This window comes from Meles meles, chromosome 4 (genome assembly GCF_922984935.1).
Source record: "Meles meles chromosome 4, mMelMel3.1 paternal haplotype, whole genome shotgun sequence".
Taxonomy (NCBI): domain Eukaryota; kingdom Metazoa; phylum Chordata; class Mammalia; order Carnivora; family Mustelidae; genus Meles; species Meles meles.
Genome location: NC_060069.1, coordinates 59,090,274 through 59,102,334, shown reverse-complemented (window position 1 = coordinate 59,102,334; position 12,061 = coordinate 59,090,274). Strand labels below are relative to the sequence as shown.

Genomic DNA, 12,061 nt, shown 5'->3' with positions numbered 1-12,061 from the left:
AATCCAATATGGCAGGTGTCCTTATGAAAAAGGGAAATCTGGATATAGAGAGAGACATCACAGGAAAACATACAGACAGGGAGAACGTCATATGAAGATTGAAGTAATGCTGCCATGAGCCAAGGGACTACCAGAAACTAGGTAAGAGGCCTAGGACAGTTTCTTCCTGAGCACCGCAACTTCAGAGAGAGAATGGCCCTGCTGACACCTTAGTTTGGGCTTTCTAGCTTCCAGAATTGCAAGACAATAAATATCTGTTATATAAGCACTCAGTTTTTGGTATGTTGTCATGAAAGCCTAGAAAATGAATATACACGGCAATACTATCATATTGCAATCAGAAGAAATTACATATTCTTTTGAGTTTTTTTTCCTTCAATATTTTGGAAGCCTTTTTTGTATATTAGAAAAATCAAGGTGAAAAGTGACTTTTGAATTAAATATTATGTTGCTCTCTCTGGTGGGCCCTTCCTAAATGACTTAGATTTAGCATCAGTGGGAGTTGGAAAATGCAGAAGGTACTGGAATCAAGATCTGAGAATTCTATGCTTTGCAGCTTTTTTTTTTTTTTTTTTTTGAACAGTGGGAACTTCTCTGTGCATCCAGTTCTTATGGATTTTCCTGAAAGTAGAGACATCTGCATTTTTCTAAGGGTAGCTCTCTAGTGTTGGAGGGGTGAGCTTCAGTTTCATAGATAGGGAAGATAAATCTGATCCGGTAGGATCTGAACTTACTTATTTCCTGCTTAAATGTACCAAATACAATTTTATTTGCTTAATCTCTCAAAGTGATAGTTGAATTTAGAAAATGATTGCTTTTGTGTGGTAGAAGGTTAATGCATCTGAAAAGGGGAGTGTTGGGTATACTGTTTTCTAACCTGATATCTAACAGTAATGGTAACATCTGTTAGAGCATACATGGTGTTAAGGGCTTATATAGATTGCTTCATTTCATCTTCTCAAGTAACCTACGAGATACAGAAGTTGCTGTTGCAGAGGAGGAAAGAGACTTAGTCAAGTAACTTGCCCAAGGTGAAGAGCTGCTAGGTGGCACAGCTGGGGTTTGACGTTGCCAAGTTTGACCCAGAGGTCCCAGACTACCCTCTTGCATTAAGGGCCTCTATCTTGGGTTGTAATTTTTACAGCTGGGTTGTAATTTTTTTGTGGTTGTAATTTTTGGCATTTAAGGGAAATCACAATTTCCTTCACCCACGATTTTCTTCACTTACTTAAAAGTATAATGAAAATATAGCAGGCAATATCAAGCTGAGGACACGATGGGGAAACACAACAAGACAGTACATAATTGTTCTCTCCTTTCTCCATTAAACTCTCTCCTGAAATCCAACATAGCCTTTGTTCTTTGACTCTGAACACTATTTTTTCATCCTTATTTGAATAACCTGCCTTTGAATGTGAATGCTGACTGAATAAAATCAATGCAGAAAGGCTGCCTCTGATATAGAAGGTGAAAAGTAGTGTTACGTCGGATCTTACGTAGCTCCCTAAGGGTGAGCCCTGACTAGCTTCTGTGAGAACTGAAAAATGCAGAGGGGACTAGGGGAGGTGTGATTCATCCCAGTGGCATCCTGCGTCCACTCACTAGATGATACTTACTGGGATGCAGAGGGGACTAGGGGAGGTGTGATTCATCCCAGTGGCATCCTGCGTCCACTCACTGGATGATACTGAATGAGAGTTCACTGTCTGGGTAGGTTTAATTCCAGAAGAACGTTCAAATAAATTGTCATAAGAGGAAACAAGTAACACATTTACGTGACAGAAAAATGAAATTAGCTCTATAATGTTTCCAATATCTGAAACTTTTAATTTTGTCATCTCAATCACTTGAAGGGCTGCCTAAATTTTAATTTTACTGGACTTTGGTCATACACAGTATTTCCAGCCTGAACTTTGAAAAACCTTACTCTGAAATAGATGCTATTGTTTGAAAGACTCCTTGTAATGTGACTCGAGACGCAAAGATGTAGATATGCATAGAGAAATGATTTCTACTGATAGTGGTGCGCTACTGTTTGCAAAGTTGGTTGGGTAAACTACATTGCGGATTCTTCTAGAATACAAACCTATGTATTAGTTTATGTGGAATATTGTATGTCCTCAACTTTCATTTGGTTGCAAAGATTACTCTCCACTTAAAACGCATCACAGAGAGAAAATACGCATTTCACTGTAGTGAAAATTAGCTCTACTTGAGGATCAGTTAAAAGTGAAAGAATTACCGGCTGTGTTGGACGTTACTGGCCTTGCTATTGCCTCCGATTTGGTTTCACAGAGAAAGTCATCGATGGAGGGACTCAAGAGGGGTCTGCTTTCTTGCTGCTCATTCACCAGCTGAGAACAAATGAACACAGGTATCAAAGGGCTTTGTTAAACTGCAGAATAGGATGGATTACAATGCAGCCTTGCAACGAAATGAGAATAGCAAGCCTATCAATAAATAAACAAATAAATAGGGAGGGACAAGAAAGAAAAAAAATATCGAGGGATGGGGAATGAGCCTTTTAGCATTGTCAACATATTTTCGATGCAGCCAACTTCAGTTTTAAAGCTCAAGCCTTTTTTTTTCCTCCTAGAACTGTTTTAGAATTATTCTCTGAATTTCAAATGTAGAAAATGACTCCTCTTGAATCATAGTTCCTACTCTTCAAGTGGATAAAACGTTACTGAGACCCGGAAGAATGGCCTCAGACGCTGAGGTGACGCATTCTGGTTAGGGTGGGCAGTCAGCGTTCTGTGATTAAGTGTGCACACAGAGCTCTATGTGTGTGCATGAATGTTCTCCTCTCTTCTCTCTCCTAAAAAGCTCAAGTCATCTATGGGCACATACCCTTCCTTACATTTCCTTGGGATGCTTCTGTGGTTCATGACAAGCATTATTTGGGGAGAGTAGGAAATACTTATACTAACTATGCAGGTATCCACTAGATATGTTTCTGAAAATCTATATGTAAAATGGATTTCTATCAATTCAGTTGTCTTTTCCCATTGGCTTGTTCCCTAATTCCAGAAATCCTTAGGTGTGATTTTTAGTTGGTCTTTAATTATTTACTTTCAGTTCTTTTGCACCTCTTAGAATCCAGACTTCCTTAGGTTCTGTTTCCATGGTTAAGAGAAATAAATATACTCATGATATGCAAGTGGTTAATTCCTAAATTAACTGTCTGAGTTTTTCAGGAGTTTTTAGATTGGCATTTCTTAAAATGGGGATAGCTGTCTAGTTTTCTACTTGATCTAAGAAAAAAATGTGCCCCCAAATCTCCAGATTTTCAAATACTGACTTGTTAGGCTGTATTTTTAGAGACGTAAAAAACGAAAATGAAGTCTTATTTTCTTATTTTGTTTCCTCATTTTGGATATACTTAAATTCTTTTGTAAACACAGGGACTAATAATTTATTCCTGTATCACAGCTCTGAGTAGATGTGTGGAATGGGCCTAAATTAAGTATAGTTTTAGAAGACCAGGGCGTTAGATCTCCACAGATACTTTTAGTTGTAAACACTAAAAAATTATAGTCTGAATTTGATAAGAGATTTCTAGAAAGGCCCTTTTTGACATAGATATCTAAATGGAAAAGCAAAGAAAAAGGCCCAGTTAATTGAGAGGACTTGTCCTTTTAGGCAGGTCTGTTTGTCAAAGGTAATAGGATTTTCTTTAGAGCCTCTCTCTTCATGAAAGTTCAGACTTATTTTCCGGAGGAAGCACTTATAGCATTCTCAGATTTTCTCAGCACAGGAAGAAAGAAATACCAAAGGGGGGATGCTTAGGGAGTCCCTCAGGAGCCCAGAACTGAGGCATGGCTTCTCCTCTGCCTCATAAGGCCTATGACTCTCCCACACCTACTGTCTAGTTTCCCAGCACATGTCACACCCAGACTGAGGGAGTTGTTAGGTCTGCCCAATTCCCATAACTGAGCTGTTCCTTAAGCAAAATAACAAACTACCTTCTGAGTCCATGTTTTTCAAAGTGGAGCACTGTCTGCCTGTTGGGAAATGCTGGGGTTGGTGGCAGGTCTCTGGGGTGAAAAAGATGAAGGGCCAGATTTCAGATAGCATGGAAAGCTAATTTGGGAATTGCAAGTTTTGGGTTTTGATGGAGATATGGAAGATAAAACAAGAAATATCATGAAACCGTTTCTTACAAGCTCTGAGGTCAGAGGCTAAATCTTACTCATACTTATATCTTTCACAACTTCAAATAGAATGTTTTCATGTAAGAGGGGATCAATAATGCCTACCAAATGGGGCAGTGACTTTGCAGAGACTGAGGATATAAAATACCTGTTTCAAGCAGTCCAATTTTGAATTCTGTCTTCAGCTGGATGAATTTGGGATTCTTTATTTTAGCCAGACCAAGTCCTATTTTATTTTTATTTGTATAGATAGGAATAGCTTTTCACATGACCCCCTCCTCATTTTCAAACAAATCTATGGTTTTTCTGTGGTGACCTGAGAATAAGTAAATCTTTTAGGTCATAAAGGGCAATTGCAAACTGAGCTGAATCCCCCAAAGATTTCCCCTCAGCTTTGCTTCCAAACTTTATGCCATTTATTCTCTCCTTATTTAGTGGTAGGATATGACTTATTGACTTTTGCTTAGAATTACTTCCTTCGGTTTGAAAATGCTTTATGAACTTACCTCCTTTCATCCTTTGAGTACAGGGTCTATCGATGTTATAAAAATAATAAAACATGAGTCAAAACGTTTCCACTTTTTAAAATAATTAAGTTACAGTGATTTCAATTTGGATCAATCAGATTATCATATCTGAGTTAAAATGACCCACCTATTTAGTTTTTAGGGCCTTTGTCTCCTCGCTTTGTTTACATTTAAAATGTTCATTTCTTATGTTCCTCTTCTCAATATTTAAATCAGTTCAAGCCTTTCTAATGGTGACAGATTCTCACTTCTCTTTCAGGACCCCATTCCACTGGCACAAGGTCTGGGAACCTTCTTCAGCAGAGGCAGTGAGGGCCTTCTTATAGCATCTCCGTGTTCCTAGGTTTTACCCAGTCTTAGAATTCAGTTCTACCTGTTTTCCTCCTCTAAGATGATGACCTCTTTGAGGGTAGAGATCTTATCCAGCTAACTTTTGTATCTCATAGCTGTAGTTTAATAAATACTGACTGATTCATAGACCGCATGGCGAACTGTACAAAAGAATGATTACATGAGCCTCTTCATTTTATACTGGGTCAATTCACAGAGAGGCCAGTAGTCCTCAGAAATGTCAACCAGTTTCCTGGCAGGTTTTAAACCATAAATCTAAGTCCATTTTCCCCCAGCTTCACATTATTTAAAAATTTGGAAACCTAGAGTTACCTAAAGATTCATTTCCAAATGCCAAGTGTTCTACCAAACAGTCAAGGATGCTAAGATTGAAAGCCTAATGAGAAAAATAAGGGTATGTGCCCCACACTATCCTTGGAAGAAGGAAATAGACCAGTACAAATGGGAGGCCAGTGACACTTCAAGACAGCACGACTGCCTCACTCAGGGATTTTAAATCAGAGATGCAAATTTGAAGATTTCGAGGGAAAACCCTCGAACCAGTGGGCACTGGAAATGAAGGGAAACTTCAGGAGTAAGAAGATAGTTGAGTACTTGCATGGAGGTGTTTCCTGGCCACCCAGAATTCAACCAACTATTGGACTTTTACACCTGCCTTGTAATCATAGGTTGTGAATGAAATATTCAGTCAAATGTCTTCAATTTGCTTATGACTTAGACCAGTCAGTTGATATGGCTAATATTAGTCACCAAATTCGTTCTTATTTTATATCAATACTGTGTTTAGTATTGAGGAGAATGCAGATAATCACATCCAGCTTTAATAAATTATTGTCTATTTTAAAACTTTATCTAAAAATGCATTTGCCTTAGTTCAACTTGAATTTCTCTAATTCTGGTGTTAAAAATTTAAATTAATTATGTAATCTAAGCTTTAGGGGAGTATTTAACTAAGATGAAAGTAGAGTATTTTGCCTTTAAATACTGCCTCTTACTTAACTCCAGTGTATGTTTATATAGTTTATGACTTTAATCTATGTTTATTTACCTTTAAACAATGTACTGCTTAGGTGTTTCATTAAAAAATGTAGAGCTAAGTGTTTGTGATAACTTCTATCACTAAGAATTAAATCCAAACCAAAATACATTTTACATGATAAAACAAGGTCTGTAAATGGTAATAACTCATTACCCCACATATGTCTACACTCCAGGTTGATGATCTCAAACTGTTGCTTTGGTTTAAAGTGAAATATTCTGTATTTATTTTTAAACATTTTAGAACTTAAAGAATAATTTTAAAAGTTAAAACCCTGAAGCTAGTAAGCTGAAAAACAGTTGACAAGTATCTTATAGCTGAACTGTTGACCTAGAAAATTGGTAATGATATACCATGTCTCTGACCTCATCTAAATAATAGGAAAAAATGAAGATTTTTCCTATGTAGAATATGTATATATAATTTTAATAGATATATCTTTATGTATTTTGGAAATTCCTTTATTATTTGTGACACTGTTGATTAAAATATGTGTCATTTTTTAAGTAGGTTTTCATTCATAATTTTGTAATTGTACTACTTGTTTATGGCTTTATTAGTCCTATGCAAGTTTAGAAATTTGTGCAATGCCCATCAAAATAGTGACCCTATCAACACTAATGATAACTTTTGTTAACTGACTCAATCCATTGAAAAGACAAGATGACTCACTAGATCATTAGCATGCTTCTTTTAAGTATTCACACTTTGAGAGTTTTGTCATATATAGTAACTCTGACACCTGACAGAATTAATTTCTTGTGAGCTGGTAATAGTACTAATGGTTCTGCTCTGCTCCCCTCCCTCTACCAATGTTCCTACATATGGGTCCCAGGGGCACTTCCAGTAAAGGATAGCCACGTAATCACTTTTAACTATTTGACTTGATCTAAATGTCCACCGACTATAACTACTTTGTTGACAGAAAAGTTAGACTTAAAAATGTGAATCTCTTCATGGGGAAATGAACAGATATTACTGTTTACAGCTTGGGCAGTACCATCACTGAGGCAAGCGGGAGAACATAAAGCAATTGTATCAGGCTGGTAACAGAAATCCAAACAAGGTTATATTTAGTAGCCTTGAGAATGTTTTTCCAATCAAGGACATTATTCTTTTTATGTTTATCAGACACAAAAATATTTTCAGTACCAAGGCATAAGGAGTGGGGACAGATAGAAACACAAAGGCAGAGCTTGCAAAAAAAAAAAAAAAATTCCCTTAGCAAGAAGACATCTGAAATACATAGTTTTAAGATACTATGCTATGTAACAAAAAATGAATGGGATGTATTTTGCTAAAAAGAAGTACCAGGAGATGTGGTTAAAATGGAAACTTTTGATGGTTCCTTATGAGAAAAAAAATTTGCTAACATAATTTCATTCTCATAAAGAAGAATAATTTTTAATGACACAATCAATCCTTTGGCACATAGTTGATCCTTCTATCCTCAAACTGGATTAACTTATTACAGTCTAGAGGAGTGCTGTACAATAGAACTACCATGAGAACCTGATAATTTAAATTTTTCTAGGAGCCACTTCAAAAAAATTGAAAAGAAACTGTTGAAAAATAATTTTAAGAATGTATTTTATTTAGCCCAATGTGTCAAAAAATGATCACTTCAACATGTAATCAATAAGACATTATTAATGCCATAGTTTATATTACCTTTCTTAGGTCTAAATCTTCAAAATCAGGTGTGTATTTTATACTTTAATTAAGCATATCTCAATTGTTGGGAGCCCCAAAGGACTCAATAGCCACATATGGCTAGTAGCTCCTGTGCTGGACAGCCCAGGCCTAGAGAAACCGTTTTCCTTCAAAGACTTGAGGGCATATTATTTTTCCTTCAGATCTTTCATCAATGCACACGTGTTTACATACTGCTTGACTTAAGGTGTTCGTCTAGGATAGCATTACCCTGAGCTTCTATGAAGTGCTTGACATATGTTTGTTAATACAGAATTAATAACTGAATTAAACAAAAAGCAACTTTCAGGGGCCCGGAAATTTCTGAATTCAGGTCACCCGGCCAACTCTTCTGTTTTAGTTCAATTTGTTCAGCATACTATACATGACTTCACTGGTGTATGTTTGGCTAAATCCCTCTAAAAGTGATTGTAATAATCACATAATACAAAAAAATGCTTCAATATAAACTATTCTACACTTAAAACCTGTTGACCGAACAGTTATTAAACAAGTTACGAACCCAGGGTTTCAAGAACTTATTTTGTATTTAACTAGTTATGATTGTCCTAAGGACATTATTGAGAGAGCAGTAATTAGCTTCAGACATATCTGGAATCTATGAATGAGCAGCTGGCTTTGACATACTAGTGATGAAGATGAGTCAATGTATTCAGTAGTATGTAGTGCCATGTCATAAGGAGTTTTATAAGAGATGCTGGGACAAACATATTTCAAGACACTAATACATTCACACAAGATAACAAGTAAGAATGTGGTATGGTGCACAGACTGGATGCTATGGTTGCTATGAGAAGTACTCACTTTTTCAGATCATTCTGCTGCTTTTTGGCTTGTGCACGCCACTGGTGCATAGCAGGGAAGAAGCCACTTGTGTACAGTGGAAAAAGTATGTCAACTAATAAAGCTGCATTTGACTGAGAAATAATTGTATCACAGCTGTCACTGAATTAATTCCATAAAATCATCAACACAACAGGTGCATTACATTTTATGAATCAGAACTCTGTTTGCTGATTCATAAACTACCCAGTATGCAACAAGAAGATGATGCATCAAAGAAAGCATTACATAATCTTCATGCAGTAAAATTGTAACTAGTACCTCAAAAACAGTCAATGCAACGTTAGACAGGGATTAAAGAAGGAACTTGCTACACACAAATGTTCTGAATATGAAAAAACGGTAATAATCACAATTTCTTTTCTAAATTAAAAAATAAAAAATATTATTTTGCATTAAATTTTAATTAAATTCAAGCTTAGGTTATAACGGCAGTTTTGGACCTTTGAAAGGGATTACTGGAAAGCGTATAGCAATGCATGGTTTAGGGAAAATAATTTTGGGTGCTGGAGCCTGTCCTAACTCGTGATATTCTGAATGATATATTATAGCACAACTATGCCAATGGATAGATTGGCAATGAGATTCTGGCTAGCTCTTATCTACTGATGAACACAGCTATCATTAACCAAGAACTCCCAACTAGTTCTCATCTCCCATAGCATTTACCTGAGGAATTGTGAGCTGAACATTTTGGACACGGATTCTACAAAGGCCAGGAGATCAAGGTAAAACTGTATATGTTTTACTATATAAATTATGTAGGGAATGGAGATCTTGGTAAGTATAAAGAAATTTCTTTCTGACTACTAGTGATTGGGAAGAAGCATCTCTTCTTTATGGATAAAAAACTCACAATACAAAATTTATCCCAAAGTCCTAGGAATCTTTGATAACTTTTTTTATTATTCAATTTTGATTGTTGTACGTTGTTATGATTTTCATTACTTACAACACAGTGTTTAGAATAAACTAAAACCACACATGTTGGCAGCAGCTGGGGATGTGATCTGATGATATTCTAAAAATAAGTTGCCATAATTTAGCTTTTGATATAAATGCCTTTCATGAGGACTGTAAATGGACATGTTTCTAATTCTAGACATGTTCATATAATTGGAACTGAATCACTGCATTTACTATTGCATTACAGAGAAAAAGAAATGTTTAAGATAACAATCTAATCTAAATTATAAGATAAATGCAAGTAAAAATATTTTTCATTTAAGAATTTAAAACTGATAGTTCCACAGAGTGGTGATGAGTATATTATACATATTTATGTGGATTTTACAGGGTGTTTCAAAAGTCCCTGAGGACATACAGGATTCACAGTCTCAGCGTGTCTTTGCATACAAATGCAAACTTTTTTCTATACTTGTTATAATAAATGCTGAAAATGGCTCTCATGCGCTTATAATAGAGATGATATTTTTGTTGTCAAGGTCACCAAGTATAAGAGAGGTCACAAATGCCATTTTCTGCATGGGGACTCAGGGACTTCTGGCTCATTCCTGTAAATTAGTTATCCACATAAATATGTATAGACATATATGTAGTATGCATAGTCACAACATAAATATATTTAACATTTAAGAAAATTTAGATATTCTACTGGTAAACTGACATATGTATACAATAGAACTTGTATTTATTCACAGGAATTTGATTTTTTTTTTTTTTTGGTTGTTGTTCAAATGTACCATTAGCTTAATTGTTATTTCTTTCCCAAAGTTGTTAACAAGATTCCTTTATAAAGTAGCAACATGGTTTACTTGCACATACATTTTTTTAAAACTAAAGTTGAGTAATGAAAATTAACGTCCACAAATAACTAAATGATGGAATTTTCCTTTTTTTTCTTTTAGCAATTTTGATTTTCATTTTATATTGTATAATTGTCTCATTGAAACTGTGTTTTTTAAAAATTGGTTCAAGTTAATGTTTTGTTTTGTTTTTTGTTTTTTGTTTTTTTTTTGCTAGTTAAAAATCACAATGTCTGATATATTAACATATGTCAGCTTCCTACAGGAACCCTATGGGTCTGCCCACCTGTGATGTCATAGTTAGGAGGGGCTTTTCTTCAGCAGACTCCTCCCTCGGTATCTCCTTCATCACCATGGCAACAGCCTTATCTGCCGCCCTAGAGCCTTTTCCCTATAACAGTGAAATCAACAATGACTTGTGTCAGGAGAAATCTTTAACTTATTATTACAAGATATTCTAATGTTTAAAGAGCAATCCAACATAAATGAAGAGGTAGGCTGCTGCAAGTGAATCTTGAGGCTTTTGGCTGAGGAGAAAACACACAAAATCTGAAAAGAGATTATTTGTGAACTTTTAGTTAGCTACTTTTTCACCTTTACAGCTGACATATTATATTTAATTTTAACATAGTATTTTATATGTATAATATATTTTAAGGCAATTTACATGACATGAACATAATTTTTATAGTAGTGATTTAAAAACACTATGGATTGCCTAGTTCATTTACTAACTGTTCTTATAACATCCTTAAATGTTTTGCATGACAGTGAGGAGTCCGAGATAGGGATGAGAATCAGTATCTGACTCCCCCAGAGGGATTTTGCTGGGTGGTCCCTGGACTCTGTCATTTTTTAGTGGATCGGGCATAAAAAGAGTAAAAGTTTCATAAAACTTCTAAAAATTCTTCAACAGCCTAACATCCCAGAAATTCACCCAGCTTGTGTATTTTGTAGAGATGGTATGCTCTTGGTGAAAAAATTTTCAACTCTCAATGATTTTGAAACCAAAGAATTTTAATAGGGTTTTAGAAATGCCTTTTAATTAGAGGATCCCAAAGAATCTAGGTATAAATAAAGGATGATAAATAATTGAAGCACTGATACATATATCCCCACATTTTTTTTTTTTTTTGTCTCATACAAGCATAATTTTGGACTATAAAGGGGTATGCTGGCTTTCTGTCTTTTTAGTTTACTGGATTATTAAGTTTTTGTGAGTAGATGTGAATAATGGAAAAAAACAAAACAAAATATCACCTTCTCAACCCAATTAGAAACATCTTATACTATGTAAAAATTAAATACTCTTTAAACACTTTAAAAACGAAAACTTCCATTTTCTCAGGTCTCTGGGCAAAGCCTCCCTAAAGAAACAATTTTATACTAAGAGCACATATGAGTATCTGTATTCTAAATCTACTTAAAATACAAATGTAACATACAGGGATATCATAGGCAAAGATTTAAAAAATGGACGTATGGGGGTTTGTTATCTGAAAGGGAATTAAGAGCTAGTGTCAATATTAACTCCAGAGATTGATAAATCTTGATAGTTTCCATGTAACAAAAAAGGATGAAATTATATTACGATCTTGGACTCACACAGGGGTTTAAGTATTTAAAAGGTAGGTTTACTCTAGGAAGCAAAACTGTCTATTTTCTCAG

At 35.3% G+C, this 12,061-nt stretch overlaps 1 protein-coding gene across 7 annotated transcripts in view; it reads right to left on the bottom strand.

Moving 5' to 3' along the window:
• The window catches only part of PEX5L (peroxisomal biogenesis factor 5 like), a 227,116-nt gene that overhangs the window by 89,225 nt on the left and 125,830 nt on the right, over positions 1 to 12,061 (bottom strand). For 5 of the 7 annotated variants that reach the window (XM_046003225.1, XM_046003226.1, XM_046003229.1 and 2 more), the window contains 2 exons: positions 10,680 to 10,784; positions 2,243 to 2,354 (listed from right to left, as the gene is read on the bottom strand). In XM_046003225.1, coding sequence (XP_045859181.1) covers positions 2,243 to 2,354; positions 10,680 to 10,784 — 217 coding nt within the window. The remainder of the gene's footprint in view (positions 1 to 2,242; positions 2,355 to 10,679; positions 10,785 to 12,061) is intronic. The other 2 variants (XM_046003227.1, XM_046003224.1) reach the window with 1 other exon arrangement.